This window comes from Melanotaenia boesemani, chromosome 2, assembly GCF_017639745.1.
Source record: "Melanotaenia boesemani isolate fMelBoe1 chromosome 2, fMelBoe1.pri, whole genome shotgun sequence".
In the NCBI taxonomy this organism is placed as follows: Eukaryota; Metazoa; Chordata; class Actinopteri; order Atheriniformes; family Melanotaeniidae; genus Melanotaenia; species Melanotaenia boesemani.
Window position 1 is genome coordinate 14,188,815 of NC_055683.1, and position 18,901 is coordinate 14,207,715.

Genomic DNA, 18,901 nt, shown 5'->3' on the forward strand with positions numbered 1-18,901 from the left:
TGTTCTCATGTACATCCATTAAAGCCCACCATTAACAACAGCAGCTGGGTCTCTCGGTTGCTTGGACATTTTTATCCAATATTTTATTTTACCTGCATGTCTGATCCAGGAAACCCATCTGAGTATTTCTGAGTTAGGAGAATTGGCATTGTCTTCAACTGTACTGATGTCACGGTGACCCAAAACCAAAATACCACAGAGCATACCATTTGTCCACCGTCCTGCACATGTATTCAGAGAAACATCCATCCAATTATTTGCCAATAAAAACTCTGCAAAGTGACAAATAGGAACCTAAAATTTTAATTTATTTCAAGTATTAGTAATAAATGTTTTTCTCCGCAGTGAGGTGGTAATACTTGTTTAGTCATTCTGCATAATTACACACTGTTGGGTTAAAGTTGGAACCAGTACGTTTAAAGGCTCATTTTTCCTCATCTTGGATCTTTATTTTGAATGAGTCATGCCATAACAACTGCTAATGGCTGCAAGGGAACAAGCCATCTCTATTGAAGTCATAGTCATAACTCTATATGTGTGTGTGTGTGTGTGTGTGTGTGTGTGTGTGTGTGTGTGTGTGTGTGTGTGTGTGAACAAACATTGATGAAGACACTGATAAAACTGATGACCTGTTTTTTCTTTTAATCACTGAAGTGTTTGTGCGGCAGTGATAAAAGTCTTACAGCAGCATCACCCAAAGTAAACACACCTGTTGATAAAATAGACCATCGGCTGTTTGTTTTATGAGTTTTTCTCACATTTTTACATTACATGATCACTTTAGTTGTAATAATCAGTTCAACATTTCATAAAATCTAGACCTAGACCTTTTCCTGGTCAGTGCTCCTGCCTGGTCCCCAATCAAAACTTTTCTAGACCCACCCCTGCGTAGCTGAAGTATAAACCCTGTCTACCACCAGCCAACTACTGTGTTTGAGAAGGTCCTGCAAAAAACAATACTTTTGGGTAAATATGTGACATGTGAACCATAAACCGCGAGTTTCCTTCTTCTCAGCTGAACCATAAACAAACGCAACAAGAGAGAAAAGCCGATCAGCTGATCACCGACAGCCGTCATGATTCACAGAACATGTGGAGAAGAGGTAGGAAGCTGCTACACAAACACTGAGACGACCAGAGGAAGCTAGAGTAGACATGTTGGCGCAAACGTTGGTGCAGGATCAGTTTAAAAAAACAAAGTGCATTTGAGGTTCATCTTTTCGTCCCACTGTCATAAAAGAGAAATGACGGATGTGTGAGGCTTGTCATGCCATGCATGCGTTAATTGCATTAAAATATTAAAGCAATTAATTACATAAAACAGTCACCGTCGTTAATGTGTTATTTTTGACAGACCTAAAATAAATATAACAATATGCCATGGAGAACCATTAAGGGACCAGTAGGAACATAACTTTTACACAGTAGACTTTATTCTGTGCAGATTATTTTATGGATGAGAGGTGTAGTTTTTAAACCACAATATACCTTCCTATAAAAGACAGATGGGGGATTAGGTACTTGTCTTTGTCCTTGTTTGTTTGCAGCTTTAAACTGATGAAATGAAACCCTGATCTCCTCAAAAACTAAGTTACATTTCAGATTGTGAGACAATCAAAATAGTCACAGTATGTGAGTGGAAGTAATTTGTATGTATTGAAAAGAAAAATAATATTTAAAATGACCATCTGCAAAAAAATGACCAATGCCTCTGTGTTGGTTTCACATCTTTACTGAGTCACAGTTCCAACACATTTCACCAGCAAATGAATAAAGAGTAAACACAGGAGAAAAAAAATATCACAGAAATCATTAAAAAATATGATGTACCGAAAGACAGCATGAGGAAAAGATGAAGTGTCTTGTGATTGAGGAAACGGCAACGGCAGCTAATAAAACACATGAAAAATGATTTGTTCTCCTCTGGCTCCCCCAAGTGGCATTTTATAGGTACTGCATGATTGTGGCTGATTTGATACATTCAAGACCAAAGAAGGGTCACTTTTCACAGCTAAACACAGATTTGCAGGAGCAAACTGCAGGGATAAAAACAACAACAGTGGAGCAGATGCAGAAAGAAAGTTAAAACTGCTTCCCTCACTCTTCACATCTGTGATTGTGAGGCTTTCTGAGGATTTCAAACAACACAGTGGGATCTATTGTCTGATCTTCCATTTATTACTTAATCTGGATTATCTTCCTGCTGCTCTAAAAGCCACACCAGTAAGTTTATCTTCAAGACATGTGTGGCACTGCAGATGTGTGTGACACGCAATCACGTCACACAAGTTTTATCCTTCACGCCGTCGATGACACACAGAGACAGAGTGACACCGATCCTCGCCTCTCGTCACCATGAAGTTCCTCTGTCTTTACAGCACAGGTAGTCAGCCTTCGCTTGTCCATCTCCTTTCAGGGTCTGCCGTCGACACTGAGCAGATGATGACCCTTTGACTCCTGAACCCAAACCTTAGCAGAGGTCAGAGACGTAGTCAAAATCCTTGAAGTAGTCCTGCTCCTTACGAGAAAGGGTGCGGCGCTCACGGGGAGGCGTGAGGGTGGGTGCCTCGGTGGTGAACTCGGCATCGAAGTTGCTGACATCTTCCTTTCCTACGATGGTTGGGATGAAGGGGGGCAGGACTTTCCTCTGAAGAAGTGCTTCCCAGTCCATACCCTAAATGAGTAGTTACAGTTAGTTTGTGGTTAAGTTAAAGTTCTCTCTTATCAACATTCATGAGAATTTGAGCCTAAAAAACAATACACTCACCCGGAAAAATGGTTGTTTCTTCACATCTTCTGCATCCTTTTCTCCAGAGCCGAGGCGTCTTTCAGGGTTTCGTCTCAACAACTAGAAACACAAAAAAGTTAGAAACAAACTTCCTTGAAAAATGAAGATGTATTCACAACCTAAATGTACAGTTTAAACATGTGGAAGAGTCTAACCCGTCTCATGATGCCGATGCCCTCGGTGGAGAGGAAGCGCGGGTAGCGCACCTCATCGTTAACTATGCTGTCAAAAACCTCCTCTTCATCGTCACCTGGGAATGGAGACTGAAACAGACACAGAATTTAGTAATGTATTTTATTACACATCATGTCTTTGTTACACTTCAGAAAAATAATCAATAAGACTTTTGTTCATCTTTACCTGATGAAACCTGGAATTATGGTCATATCAGGTAAACATCACAGTCCTGACTTGATTAACCCAACTACACAGTTCAGATGGACATGACATAACAATTTTAAGGTAGTAGTATTATAAACAAGGTATGGACACAATGATTAAACATTTTAAGCCTACAATATGTGGCTAACATCTAAGCCAGTGGTGCTCAAACTGGGTCAGGACCCCCATGGCGGTCACAAGATAATTTCAGGGGGTCGCCATATAATTGTTAAAAATATAACATCTACATTTATCAAATAAATTTGGGATTTTTACCAGAGCTGTCACAATTAAACCATTAATGGAGAGATAAATCTTTAAAATTAGCACATTAATTTTTAAACACAATTACACATAAACAGCAAAGTTAGTACACGTGCCATATTACAAATGTGAAGTTGACATTATTTTGTCGAAAGAAGCTGATTTTAGGCATGTAGGTGTCTGGTCACAACAGTGAACCACCAAAAAGCACTTCATTTTTATATAGATTTATATTTTTATAAAGATTCTCACATTTTTACCAGCCTTACATTTAGAGGATGCTGCAGGATGACCCATCTGATACATGACACAATGAATCATTTAGTCGTCACAAGAGGGTCGCAAACACCAACTCATGTTATCTTGTGGGTTGTGGCTCAAAAGGTTTGAGAACCACTGATCTAAGCAACCTGTTGCTTGGTCCCTTATAGCTTGGTTGTCCTCTGCTAAGCCCCGTAACAAAGCTGCTAACTTTGTTCAGAAGCTAGCTGTTAATTTAATGCTGTTTTCTTTTTAGGGGGTTCTTTTCTTTTTCCTAACATATCTCTCAATCTAACATATTGCACTCTGCAATAAAGCTATAGTACAGTTAAAGTAAGTAGCCATTTTGGATGTATCATGCAGCAGAACCCTCACCTCTCCAACCAACATCTCATAGATGAGCACACCAAGCCCCCACCAGTCGACGGCTCTGGTGTACGATGTGTCTGTCAGCACCTCCGGGGCCAAAAACTCAGGAGTGCCACAGAATGTACTGGTTCTGTCTCCAAATCCCATACCTTGGAGGAAAAAAAGGACAGTTAAGAGATTAAAAATGCAACAATTCATTTGTAGAAAGACAGATTCTTGAAATTGTGATGAAGAGGAAGCAGACACCTTCTTTGCAAAGCCCAAAGTCTGCGATCTTCACAAAACCCTGTGTGTCAAGGAGCAGGTTGTCCAATTTCAGATCCCTGATTAAGAAAAGAAATGATAGCCATAATATCCTTCCAGTTTAAATCATCTGTGGAAAGTGAGGACAAAGACAGTCCAAGTTCTCACCGATATACGATCTTATGGTCATGAAGGAATTGTAGACCCAGGACTACACAGGCAGAGTAGAACCTGTTGATTAGACATTGTGTAGAAAGAGGGAAGAGTTTTAGAAAACATGCGACACAAACATCCATTTTCACCATCAGTGGGAGCTTAAACGTAGACAGATTCCAAGAAGGTCCACACATTTGGCTTGTTTTCTTAAACACACACAGCAGAACTCACACAGCGCGTGGCTCAGAGAAGACGTCGGCATGTATGTGCATCATGAGGTCTCCTCCTGCCGTGTACTCCATGACAAAACACACATGTTCTGGCGTCTGGAAACATGCAAACAGGTTGACCAGGAAGGGGTGGTGCGAACCGTTGACAGCCTCAAAGATCCGCTTCTCACACATCAGACTGGAGACAGGTGCATGAGCGAGGGGGAGATATGAGGGGAATGAGCTGTGTGTGTGTGCAGAGGAAATGTTTATTGAATCAGAAAATGCTACGTCATAAAACACTTGCCTTTCTACCTCGTCCCTGGCAACAATGTCTCCTTTCTTCAGGGCTTTGATGGCGTACTGGCTGCCTGTCTTTTTGTACTCCGACAGCAGCACCTAAAGAGCAGAACAACATCAGATTGGATAAATTTGACCATTTGGGTGAAATTTAGTGATAAATTTATCATTTTTCTATTAAATCTTCCAAACTGTCTTAACCTCTTTCATTGCAGATAGTAGGAACTCAAGATATTTGTTCTGTTATCATTCCTTCTCATGACTCGTAAAAGGTCACTTTTATAAATAAAATAAAATTGAATTTATTTGTGTATCACATTTAAAAAATAACCAAAGTGTTGAACAATTTTTAAAAGCAATAGATAAACAATAAAACAGTTATTAAAAAAACAGATGATGTCGTGAAGATGAAACTCGTTGAAAAATAACTGATTTTTTAATTTAGCCTTGAAGATATGTATATAGGTGTCAAGTCTTAGACTGAGATGGGAAGAATGTTACAAATCTTGGGAGTTGCTATGGAAACAGCATCATCACCCGTTCTTACTCTTCTAGATAAGCAAACGCAGCTTTGAGACATCTAATGTGCTATATGTGCAGGGGAGCTCAGCAATGTATTACCTCAGTACCTCTGTTACCTCAGTGCTGAGGAAACAGATTTTAAGTTGTTTTAAGAGCAGAACAGCTAAAGTTTGGCTGCTCTTCTTAACTGGAAAAATTATTTTTTGACAATAGAATTGATGTGTTTATCAAATGCTAACTTTGAGTCAGAAATTACTCTAAGGTCCCTGGCCTGCTGGTGGATATGAACTGATAGAGTACACTAGTGACTGGCTATTTGCTTACTAACTGTTTTCCCTCATCAAACGTACCAAATAATAAAACGTTTCAGGTGTTATTCTTCCTGCAAACAGGTGTGAAACAATACAGGTTTGTATTTGCATTACTCCCCCCCTTTCAGGATTCTCTGTGGGTTCTCTATTGGGTACAGGCCAGGATTGCAGACCAGCCAGTCCTGTATCCTCCTCTTCCTCAGCCTTTCCTTTGTAATGTGTGCAAAATGTGGTTTTCTATTGTCTTGTATCTGGAAAAGATGTGGTTTTGAAGGCAGCATATGCTGCTCTATGGCCACTGTGATCTTTTCTGTATTAATATTGCCATCACAGAGGTGGAAATGAACTGTGACAAAAGCTCTAATAAAATCTCATACCATCATATAGAAAGTCGGGCCAAAGGGGGGTGACCTGGGGAGGCACAGGCAAACCTCAGATGTCCAAGTGCAAGTGAATGCAGCATGCAGTGCACTTCTATGTGTTGTTCTACATCAACCCCACCATGTTTATGATCATAATGTAACATTCAAAAAGCATCTTCTAGCTGTCTGTAAAAACTATTTACATTTCATAAGGAGGATGTAAAATCATAAAACCACCATGTTGAGACTGCACATGGTATCCTTTTCCTTCAGACATAAATAGTGACTGGTCTTATCACAGTACATGTTTCTACTGTGTGATGGTCCATCCCAGATGCCCCCGAGCACAGAGAAGTCAACACCAACTCTGGACAAGGTTAACATAAGGCTTCTTTGTTGCACAGTGAGGCCTTAGGGTGTTTGTGAATGTACCGCAGATTACTCACAGTAATCAGCTGTTTATAAATTACATGAATTTATTTTATTATTTATTATTTATCTTAAGGATTTTTGTGTGCATTCAATGATAAACTTGGGTTCTTTGGTCTGTCTTTGCTTCTTAAAGGCTCAGTTTTATATGAATGTTGCTTATCAATCACCCGTTTTCATCACCTGTTACATAATAATGTGAGATCATTATAAACTCTAATTCGTCCCCCGTCTCAGTGTCTTTTAGAAAATGTTGTAGGCCTGAAATATAGAAATAAATGTTCAGAATGTTAACATACATTCAAGCTGAAAAGTTTTTGAGCGTCTGTCCTACTTTTTCTGTGAGGCGGAATGAAGATGACATGGCCCGTGTGCTTCACCAGAAAGACGGTACTGCTCTGACCAACTATCGACATGGAATTCAGTGATTTAATTCAGACTTTAGTTTAGATTTCCTGGAGCTAAATAATACAAAACCAAGGAGTTGTGTAGTAGGGGCAGATAGAAACTTTTAACTCCACTTTTTACCCCTTTAAGTATCCAGGGTCAACCTGGTACTAGATTCAAATATCTGGGAACAGAGACTCACTCATATCTGTCTTTGGAAAAGCACAAACTTGCCTCCACCTGCTGAGGAAAGTGAGGACTTTCAATGTCAGCAGACAGATTTTTCACACCTTCAGTAATTCATCCTGGTACAGCTTCCTCTCCATCAAGGTCCCATAGCTCATAAGAACTTCTACAAAAACTCCCTCATTCCCTCTGCAGTAAGCACCCTGAACAAATCAAACAGCCTCCACTGCACATGGGTTTTACCTTTTAATGATATTTTTAACAATGTTTAATTTTTTATTAATTTTATTCCGTCAGTTTGAAAGCGTTGAATTGTTGTATTTACTGTAGCCATGTCAAAGACCAGTTTCTGTCACTGGTCTTAGACAGATAATAATGTTTATTGATACATCTATCTATCTATGTTTGGGGTAACACATCATGATGCATAGGTAATAAAACTTATATGGGGTTTTGGTTCATTTTTAACACTACCTTTCCAAAGTGGCCCCTGCCGAGAACCGCTATCAGCTTGAAGTCCTGCAGGCAAAGAGAACCTCTGGTGGGTCTGACAAAGAGATTATAAACAGATTTTAGAGTCAGCGAATGCAGCATGCAGTAAATATGACATCATTTGACTTCATGCTCTTACCATTTATTCTCATACAAAACAAATTATGACTTTTACATGCTAATATGAGCTATAATCCACATTAATTATGACTTGGATTTATTAGAAGGTGTTAACAAAACAACACAGGCCCATATTGTGCAGGGCTGGGGGAGGGTGGGGGGTGTTCCTGATATCATGCTGTGTCGACCATATTGCAGAAAGATGCTAAGGTGTGAGTTTATTGTGTATGTGAATGCGTGTTTGTAAGAGAAGGGGTTTGAGGTGTGTTTTTTGCACCTGCGTAAAGAGTTTTGGGACAGCGATCTGGTTGGCTGTTCTTGAGCAGGAGCAACCGGCGTGGGCGGGGGCTCTATGACCGGCATCTGTTCCTGAGAACACATACAAAAAACATTAAACAATGAAGACAAAGAGCACATAAAAATAACGTGACAGCGAGGGGCTGATCAGTTACGAGGACAAAAGGACTGCGAACATCTGTAAAAATAGTTGTCACTCATTATGCCTGATCCCCAGATCTCCTGCTGGCTGATGCTCCCACTCCTCCCTTCATCCTCTCTTCCTGCTCCTTCTTCTCCTCCTCACTGTTAATTAGTTGTCTAAAAACATCAGAGTAATTAATCCCATAATACTTCTGCCTCACTGAACACACCATCTGCTACATGCCCTCATCTGAATCCCTCAGTGTTCCCTAAAATTCAATGTCACAGTCAGGACCAATAACAGTATGAGCCAAGGAATGATGGACACGGTCCATAACACAAATATACTGATTCAGAATGGCAGAAAAATTAATTATAATAAAATAAAATAAAAACATGTGGGAAACATAAATAGAAATTTAGTTTAAAAGACAAAAGTCAATATTTGGCATGACCATGTGCATTTTGCAACACAGTCTGAACATTCAAATTCAGTTATTTGTGTCTCAATCTGCTATATTACATTAATTAAAAGGAAATTATAAAGGAAAAAACTGAAATATCCATAAATGTAATGTCATAAAATGCATGTAGAAGAAAAGTACTGTTCAGAGGGCCTCTAAGAAGTTAAAAGTGAAGGAGTCTGTGATTGTTAATGGTGTATTAGAATCAGTTTAAGTTTAAAACAGGTGGCCATCGTGTGTGTGAAGAAAAAACATGAAGTTGTGGTTGCAATTTGAGAAAATAAGCATAAACATTGGTGATTGTTTTAGATAGGCTAAACAGGAGGCTTAGATTTGTCAGCGAGTCTATCAGGTACATCTTACTACTACCAGGTTGGACCCTTTTACATTCAGCACCTTAAGTCTTCATGTCATAGAAGGAGGTGTTGACAACATTCCTCATACTAACTTGACAGCATCACACAGCTGCTACATATTTGTTGGCTTGATCTTGACCATGTCTACATGACTAAATGCATTGAGTTGCAGCCATGTCATTGGCCGATTAGCAAGCAACTTAACAGGTGTACCTAATAAAGTGACCTGTGAGTGTAGGGGCCATTTGTTTCTGAATAGTGACCAGACAGCTTTTAAGATGACTGCTTTCCCCACTTTGAAATCTGGATGTCAGTAATCATTTTGCTGTTCTTCAACAAAAGTACAATCTTGTGTAAACAAAACTTTGGATTTGGTGTGAAATGAAACCAAAAAGAGAAAGCAGGACTTCTGTCTTCCTCCTCTACAGTTTCTCCTTTAAATCTGCTTCAAACATGTGGATTTGTGCTTGATCAAATTAAAGCATCAGATTAAGTCTCACTTAATCTGCCTCCCTGAGATTTTACATCTCTGTTTCTCATTAATTCATCCTGTCTCCTCTCTTTCGTCTCAGGCCCCTGCTTTGCCTGTCTTAGATTTCCCTGCAGCACTCAGCAGAGCAGCACCATGACCGAAGCACTGTGCCCAAGACAGAGGAAGGGAGCTACTCCAGTAACACGATAGTATTGAGAAGCCCGACTTTTCCTATTGGAACATCCTCAGTCTGCTTCCTCTGCTCTTTGGCCTCCATCCACCGTACTCACCAAGGTGGCCGGTGCGTCCACCACATCTCTCCTGACTTCAGCTTTAGGAGGAGAGTCGCTGCCCAGATTCAGCTTCTCCACCGAGATTTCTCTGTAAACACATGGACACGAAACAAAGCATGAAAGTTTACATTGCAGAGGGACAGTGAGCTGCACTTTGCAAACAGTGGTGGTGAAAAAGCTGAAACAAACATGGTTAGTTTATTCATCCTCTTATGAAATAATTACAGAAAATGTAAATACCTTAGTCAAGCATGTCTCTGAATCTATACTCCCTAAATAACATAAAATATAAAAGCAAAAAGCTTGAGCTTTATCAGGTTTATCGGCCACATTCAATCATCCAATTAGCCGATCAGATTTCTTAATTCCAGATCAAAACAAAAGAATCTTAATCAGGTTGTTTCACTAAATGAATTCAAACTAATTCTAGACATCTTAAATACTTGGCTTGACCATTCTGCCTCCTTTGACATGCAGTGACTGTAGCAATTAAATTTTCTTGCATTTTAACCTCCTAATGTCTGAAATTATGATAATTTTATAGCTTCTTTTTGTTATTTTTTATATACATTTATTATTTCTGTGGTGTAATGTATTTGTTATTGTTGTCTATCTTGTCCAGGACAGTTTTGGAAAAAATATTTTAAATGTCAAGATGTTTTATTTCTTGAATAAATAAAGGTTAAATGAACAAATTAATAATAAACATGTTGAATGAACAAACATCTTTACATATAAAGCAGCAGATAAGCTTGGCCATAAATTTGCCCCAATAATGCAATAATTATTACATCAACAAGCCATAAATACAGTAGATTAATACCTTCCTGTTTTAAGATTGTGTACCTTTTAAAACATTACTTATCCTGGTAATGTTTTAACCTTATAGCTGGTTCTGCAGTTTTCAGGCTCAGATGGTTCTCATTTCACACACAGTTATTTGTCCATTTAGAGACACCGTAGTAAAAATGGTGGCACAAATATGACAGCTGCCATGTATGTGGTCCCACGGCAAGTAAATATAAATGGCTCATTCTAAGAGGATAACATACAACATTTATTTTAGTAAAGCGATTGGATACCAATAGAAAATTTGACGGGTCCTAGAGCACCGTTTATCCTGCTTTCTGTCTGTTAGATGTCTCAATAAGTGATTTTTGAGGTGTATTTATGAGCATTTTTGACAATGACAGATATTCATTTACATACCCTGTGGTGTGTGACAGGGTGTTGCTTGTAAAACTGGGAGTGTAAGTAGGTGTGTTGCTCCCACTGGGAATGACATTCCTGAGCAGGCGGACCCAGGTAGCGATGTCCACGTTCATCTGACGGGCACGTAGGAAAGCTTTCCCTGAAACACATGTTGGAATGTGTGGCATAAACATGAAATATGAAACATGTAAACATCTGCAACATGACGTGTTTCATCTCCTGTAGCTTTAAAGATGCAACACAGCTGAGCTGGTGCATCACTTGTGGATACATTTCCTGAAATGCTGATAATCTCGCTTCCAGAAAGAAATAGAAGTCATTAAGACTTTATGAGCAGCAGTTTGTCGTAACCTCCCTGGATTATAAAACCTTTCAATGTAACATAACAGGCATAAAGTACACAGTTATAGCAAACCATTCAGCAGATGATGTTCAGTCAGGATGTAAATAACTCATCTGAGATAAACACGCTTGTAATGGATTAATATTTTATAATTCTTGCTTTTTAAACTGTTTTGATTCGGCTTGTGGGAACCTGCTGGGTTACACTCATATAAACAACACACATGTACAGCTGTTAAAAGGGAAGTACACATACCCTGTCAATTTTCAGATTTCATGTATTAAAAGTTCTATTTATGTAAAACTTCAGATGAATTACAACATATGACATATTACACTGTGACATTAAAAAAAAGAGGCCAAAGCCAGAAGTGTGCAAAAAAAAAAAAAAGTACACCGTTAGATTTAATAGTTATTAGTTTACTAATTTAGCAGCATTAACTTAAATTATTGCCTTTTGATCAGTCTCTCACATTAATAATGTGAATGCAGATCTTTCTTGAGGTCTCACCACAGTTATTTCAGTTAATTTGAGGTTTAGATTTTGGATCATTTCACTCAGTCTTTTGTAAATTTGCTTCCAGGTTTAGGATCATCGTCCTATTGAACAAAGTTCTTCTTGGTTGAAACTGTGATTTCAAGTCAAATATGAACTCTGCATGCCAATGACCCAAATCATCACCCCTCCACCGCCGTGCTTGACAGCTGGTATGAGGTGTTTTATGCTGATATGTGTTTAGTTTTTGGACTCCATATTGTTAGGAAATCTTCTTGGAATCCTTCCCAGATCAGTGTCTGTACCATTTTTTCTCTAAGATCATTGCTGATGTCTGTTCACCTCCTTTATTCAAAGTTATCCTGATATGTAAAACCTTAGAAGAGAAAGAGGGATTATTTCTTTTTCACTTGACTGTGTTTGTTTGGATGGCTGATCATTGAAGGTGCTGCTCCTTGTCTGCAGGTAGATGGCGTCACAGAGTACCCAAACTGTAAAACCTATCAGTTAAAACTCAGTATTTTAATAACATTTAGGGCCCCAGTTTGTAGTTTTGAAATTCACCCACTAGTTCAATATAATTAAAAAACAGGTGGACCAAATTAACAAAAATTTCTTAATGTAAAAGTTTAAATTAAATTCTGGTGTTACTCTTCCTGAAGGGAAATCATTAGTGGAAAAGTCGGGTGTCTGCGGGTACACTTGGACATACCGTGTTGTTTAGAAAAGACTTTCTTCTGCCTCTGGAGTCGCCGTCCTCTCTCTATGACGGGGTTGAAGAAGGTCACCTGACACGTGCAGATACATGTTAAACAACAAGCTTCTACCACACTGCATGTGTGTTTGAGGTAGTGCTTGCAAACACACATGATGAGGAGCAGTGTGTGCTATTATTTGATCATATTTTATGTTTTATGAATTAATTTCATGTTGTTCTTTGTGTACAGAGTGTGTGCTGTCCTGCACCTCAGCCAGTAGCAGCCCCTGAGGCTCCAGTTCCAGCTGGACTTGGTGTCTCTGGTTGTCCAGGAACTCCTCCAGCTTTAGGTACTTCAGAGCGCACAGGGAGCGGTAATCTCTCCAGTGCACCGCTATCTCCATCTCCCTGGACTAAACAAAGCAGAGAAGATTTATTTCAGCACTTTGATGAATTTTAAAACAGCTCATCTCCAGATTCGTTCAGAAACAAGATTGCAGCTCTTGCATATGTTTACAGGAAGGTTTGCAGATTTATGATAGTTGCACATATATTTGCTTATCCACAGGGACTCTGATGCATAACCATCAGCTAATTTGCATTTCCTCTCTGAATCCCAGTCATTTGCCATGTCTTACCCTCTCCAGTTCTACAGTGAAGGTCTGGTCCCAGGCCTGTTCTCCCACTGTTCTCCAAGCTGTCTGTCCCACCACAGTGTTCTCCAGCTTTAGCACTGCACTCACCTCCACTGGAAAACACATGTATATGCAGAGGCATGTCAATTTTCTAAGAGAAACACTGAGCAGGGTTCAACATAATATGCAACATTTGCTTCTTGTTAACGGGAATATTTTGCTTTTATACAACAGATTAGGCACCATAATCTAATCTCCTAACAACACCTCCAAACTTGCTTTTGGTGTTTTATTGTTTTTTTTGTTTGTTTTTTTGTTTTGTTTTTTTTTTTATCTAGATTTTGTCACTTAGGTTAGTGTTCTTCCTTGTTTTTGGTCTTCCATGTTTCTCATCTTATTTCATTTTCCTGGTTGTTTCTCACCTGTATTTAGTAACTCATGACCTTTCTCTATGCAGCTACATACTGTCACTGTCCACTTTATTAGGTCTACCTTGCTAGGAATGGGTTGGACCCCCCTTTTTCCTTCAGAACTGCCTTAATTCTTGGGGTCATAGATTTACCAAAGTGTTGAAACATTCCTTAGAGATTTTCTCTAAGTCATGTATTGACATGTGATGCTAACATGTCAATACATGATAGCATCACACAACTGCTGCAGATTTGTCAACTGCACATTAGAATCTCAGTATTATTAAAATTATAGGGAGCCTCTTTTGTTATTGTCAGCGTGTCGTAAAGAAAACAGCCATGCCCCTACACCCCTCATATTTCCAGTTGGGAGAGAGCATCTCCAACAGACTTTAGCTAGTGACAATGAAAGTTAATATAAAAGCAAAAACACTTACAGGAGAGCTCTTCGTTCTTGCTGGGAATCTTGAGGCTCATGCTGCTGGTGCTACGGCTGTAGAGGCCGCTCAGTTTGAACGAGGACCGTCCATCTGCAGTAGAGTATGAAGGGAGAACCACGGGGGTCCCCTTGCTCCTCCCTGGAACCACCTCCAGGAGTCCTACGCAGCCCAGGAGACGAACCTGGAGACTACCTGAACAGTAAAATATATAAATAATGAGAGACACGCTCAGAGATAAAAAAAAAACAACTAGATTATCATCCACACAGAGACATCTACCAGAGGCTTCTGCACCTACCTGTGAGTGGTGATGGTTTGCTCAGCGTGCTGTACTGGTTGTGGACATACGGGGTGCTGTGGCGGGAGCTGAAAGCCGAGGAGGAGGCCAGCACCAGCTCCTCCTTGATGAGGCAAGCTTTTGGATGATCCTCTGGCAGATCTTGCAGCCTCTGCTCCAGAGAGCACCTGAGCAGGTCCAGACGCTGGGAGGACTCACTCAGACCACACTGAGCCTGCAGAGAGACGCAAGGGTTCAGGATTTCTCTCGTTTTCTCTCATCCATAAAAGCTGATTTTTGTGTGTGTGTAACTTAACAAATGGATTATATGTACAGATACATTATAAATAGATAAGTTTGCTCTAAAATGGAAATTATCTGTGTGAATAAAAGATAGTATTGCTTGTATTTAATCTTTTGAATTTTGCAGGCTTGTGGTTTTCCAGTGAACGAAGCGGTGGTCAAACACACACAAAAAAAAAGGAGAAAAGGAGATAAATACTCATTAATCCAGTTCCCTGATGTCTAGAATTAATTGGTGCTTCAGATGAACTTCTACCTGGCAAAGCAGTTGGGATTTAAAACCCTTTAAGACCTTTCATGCATTGTTTCACACATTTTGGTGTTTTTAATTCATCGTTGCTTTTTATGTTTGGTGAAAACAAACTACAAATGGCTGTTTTACTCTATCATGAGCTAGATTTTTCATTGGGGTCTGCTGTCTTCTTCATAAAGAATGCTAAGACATCCTTGTAAAATAAGCAAAACCATTATCTGATGTGACAATTAGCTCAGCTCATGTTTTGTCGGGTTTTTGCTTAGCAAAATCTTAGCAAGTAAAACAAGACAGCAGGTATGGATTTTAACACCCCTTGAGTTTAAATTTACCAGAATTTATTTTTAAAAAAACAAAAGCTAACCAAGAAAGACCCTAAACAGCTGAAGTGATTTACACATATTTAATCAAGAGATAACTACAAACTCTGGCAAGTTTTGAGCTTCTTTTGGTCCCAACAAAAGGTTTGCAAGCCAATTTTCTTTTCAGAAAATTCTTGGCTCGCTCTCCTGTTTTTATAAATTCACGAGTGCCAGACTATCAACAATCAGTGTCTTGATTTGAATGATCCAAAAAAAAAAAAGAAGAAAAAAATGTAAACACCAGCATTTTTGGCAAATAACAGACTCACCAAACAAAAGGAGTCTGGTCTAAAAGGAGTTAGGCTGACCCCTACTTCATTTTATGCATAAACTAATGAGGTAAACATGATGCCACATTAAAACATGCAAAACCATTAAAGTTGACTGAATTTCAGTGCAGAGAACCAAGTCCAACAAATATAAACAAATAAATTCAACTTGGTCATTCTTTTATTTAGAAAAATTATCCTAAAATTTCAGAATATCAGAATGATGAACATTCTTGTTGTGAAGCAACAAGAAATAAACATTTAGTTAAACTGTTAATCCATCCCGTACATCCGCTTAGATGAATTTTAGTCCATTTATTCATACAGAACAGCTTCATCTTTGTACTGTTGATGGTCTTCCTCACATGGACCGCTCACTTCAGGATCTCAAAAGCATGTCTATTGAATTAAAATCAGGACTTTGACTTAGCCATTAACAAATATACAATTAATCCAGTTTAACCATTCTGCTGCAGAATGACTGGCTTTCTGTTAAGAGTCCGTTCACAGACAGATTTCCACAGAATTTACTGTAGATTTCATCAGTGATGGTTCTACTCAGATGCAGTGAAACCAGCCCAAACATGATAACACCACTGCTATGGATCACAGATGAGGGTAGGTTCTTATTTTAACTTTAAACCAAACATTCTACTTCTGCTTGACTTGTCCATGTTGGCTTTACCATAAAGAAGACACACCGAAGGGTTACCTTTGGAAAGCAGAGGCTTTCTCCCTGCAGCCCTGCTATGCATGTTATAGAAGTTATAACGAAGGCTGACTCTGTAAGGGGACTGTGTTGAAGCCTCTGAAACTGATGTTTCAGAGGAGAATGCTGCACAAGCTGCTAAACATACTGGACAGCACAACACACCCTCTGCAAAGCATACTGATAAAATAACAGTGCCTTCAGACAGAGGCTTCTTCAACTTCACTGTTTTCTTTAACAACCACAGCAGTGTCAGGAGAAGACACTTATCATCTTTTGATCTTATATTTTCAGTTAAAAACTCCAATTAAACATTTTGGATCAATAGCTCTGTTTCAGAGGGCCTCAGAAATCTCCTTTTGCTTCTTGTGAAACAACACAGATTTTACCGAATCCAGGCTACTTATGCCTCTGTTATAACTTTTTTTTTTTTTTTTTTTTACCCTGTCCTGTCCAGCATCCTAACATACAGAACGGTGGTCTGTGTGCCATGTTTTGCTTGACAGATTTGCTCTACCAAGGGAGACATGTTATATACATGGCTGCCCTTGATATTTTTATTATTTTTATTGTAATCTTATTTTCTTTAGTCTTATATGTCAGTGCCGAACCTGACAGGGAGATAGAGGAAGAAAGAGAAAAAAAGGGAGAAAAGGACAGGATTAAAATGTGGAAATAACAGTTGTCTATGCTGCCCAGAACATATCACAAAAAAAAAACAATATTAACTACCACAGTACTACATGATACCAAAAGAAAAATGGGATGATGATGATATGAAAAATTACAATAGTCATCAAACGTACCTGCAGATAAACGTACCAACACACAAACATCAGCTACATCTAGTGAGAGGCGGATGGAGATATAAATGGTCCACAAGCTGGGCCTAACTGAGGTTATGGCTTGTGTTATACTGGTCAGATGTGAACCAAATGTCATAAGCTGGCTTTAACAAGGGTTATTGCAACTGTTGCCATGGTGAGAGGTGACTCAAAAGCCTAAAATAAATGCAGATTTAGACTTTATTTGGTTGTTGTGTGGCTGAGTTTAGGCAGTCACATTCACCTGAGTCTGTCAAAGCTAAATGAGGGCCAGAGAAAACTGCAGGCATGACTCAGATTTTGGCCAAATACTCTTTGCTTTCATGTTATTCATATGAAACAGAGCATCCACTCAAGAGGTTCATACCCTTGCCTCTCTGATATGTAACATTGGATTATTTTCCACAACAAATAAATGACCCAGTGTCATATCTCATAGGTTAGGTCAGGTCGTATTTATAAAGAAGCATTCACAGTCTTTCAAGCATGTTTTAAACTGAGCCATCTCTCATTTCTCTGACCTCAGCAATGGCCTTCTTATCCTGGACCTTTCCTGCACCCAGTAGTCGCAGCATGTTCTTGGCTCCCTCCGCCATGGCGTGCTCCACACGATAGTGATGCCAAAGCTCCTCCACACGCAGCTCCACCCCACACAGGTCCGGCTTACCTGGGGTAAGGTGTCAGGTTTAGTGAATAACATTTGAACAGAGCATACAGCAACATGTAGTAAGTTTAAATGAAGGGGCTGCAGGACCAAGCTGGAAGCATCTTTCTTTTAAAGCTACAGTATGCAACTTTAAAGCAGATCATCATCATCACTGTTTCCTCATCATGTTTTAAGTTGGATGCAATCTGCATTTTTGCAACTAAATGTCATTAATTCCCACAAAGTGTTCAAATCCATAAAACATGTATTTACTTACTGATATTCAGAAATTTCAAGTCATGTTAGCATTAATCTGATTAATCACGCTGTCACTTTGGCTGTATTATGACCACAGAAGCCTGTTCCATGAACTCGTGGGGAGATATTTTATTATAAAAATGACATTGATAGGGATTACACTAAACCTTCAGAGAGGGGTTTGCAGAGCTACACATTTCTAAATAAAAAGAGTCATTCCAGTGTTTTATTTCCCCTTTATGCTTCAGTTTCATCTCAAGATAGCTTGTAAAATCGGCTAACTTTATGTTATTTATTGTTTGTCAACACAATATAAAGATTCAGTGTTTTATGTCTGCTTTAAACTGCTGAAAAGGCACCAAGGACTGCACTGCAGAGGCCGAGTGAGCGCCAGCTCAAATGAGGGAAGAGAGCTGCAACTGTGAAAAGACAGCAGGGAATCTGAGAGTAAAAACATTCATCTATGACACAAATAAAAATGTCCAAAAGATGTGTAGGAGTATAAATCACGTTTGATCAGGAAACAATAAATTGATTCAACTGGTAACAGTTCGAGGTTAGCCGATATGCACTAACACACAACTGAAATTTAAGCAGTTCAGGTCCAATAAACAACTTGAAATTAAACAAATGTACGTAGTGAACTATTGGTTTAAAGAAAAAGTTGGCTAACCAAAACTGAAGACTAATGTATATTTCAGAATTATAGAAAAAAGCTTTGACAGGTCGATCTACGTTCCTACCCTCACCTATGGTCATGGGCTGTGGGTAGTGACCGAAAGAACGAGATTTCTAGTACAGGCGGCAAAAATGAGTTTCCTCTGCAAGGTGGCCGGGCTCTCCCTTAGAGGTAGGGTGAGAAGTATGATTGTCCGGGAGGTGCTCAGAATGAAGGAGAAGTTGGATTAAGTGGGTCAGGCGTCTGGTTAGTATGCCTCCTTGACATCTCCCTGGTGAGGTGTTCCTGGCATGTCCCACTGGAA

At 39.3% G+C, this 18,901-nt stretch overlaps 1 protein-coding gene across 3 annotated transcripts in view; it reads right to left on the minus strand.

Annotated features, from left to right (window-relative positions):
• Positions 1–1,716: 1,716 nt before the first annotated feature.
• pkn1b (protein kinase N1b) overlaps positions 1,717–18,901 on the minus strand; it is a 60,340-nt gene continuing 43,155 nt past the window's right edge. For all 3 annotated transcript variants that reach the window (XM_041976831.1, XM_041976823.1, XM_041976814.1), the window contains exons 5-22: positions 17,536–17,681; positions 14,316–14,529; positions 14,015–14,209; positions 13,171–13,280; positions 12,802–12,945; positions 12,548–12,623; positions 10,995–11,136; positions 9,783–9,873; positions 8,058–8,149; positions 7,643–7,715; positions 4,979–5,070; positions 4,694–4,870; positions 4,475–4,537; positions 4,310–4,386; positions 4,070–4,212; positions 2,944–3,051; positions 2,768–2,848; positions 1,717–2,674 (exon numbers count right to left, since the gene is read on the minus strand). In XM_041976831.1, the coding sequence (XP_041832765.1) occupies positions 2,471–2,674; positions 2,768–2,848; positions 2,944–3,051; positions 4,070–4,212; positions 4,310–4,386; positions 4,475–4,537; positions 4,694–4,870; positions 4,979–5,070; positions 7,643–7,715; positions 8,058–8,149; positions 9,783–9,873; positions 10,995–11,136; positions 12,548–12,623; positions 12,802–12,945; positions 13,171–13,280; positions 14,015–14,209; positions 14,316–14,529; positions 17,536–17,681 (2,228 nt within the window). In that variant the 3' untranslated portion in view covers positions 1,717–2,470. The remainder of the gene's footprint in view (positions 2,675–2,767; positions 2,849–2,943; positions 3,052–4,069; positions 4,213–4,309; positions 4,387–4,474; positions 4,538–4,693; positions 4,871–4,978; positions 5,071–7,642; positions 7,716–8,057; positions 8,150–9,782; positions 9,874–10,994; positions 11,137–12,547; positions 12,624–12,801; positions 12,946–13,170; positions 13,281–14,014; positions 14,210–14,315; positions 14,530–17,535; positions 17,682–18,901) is intronic.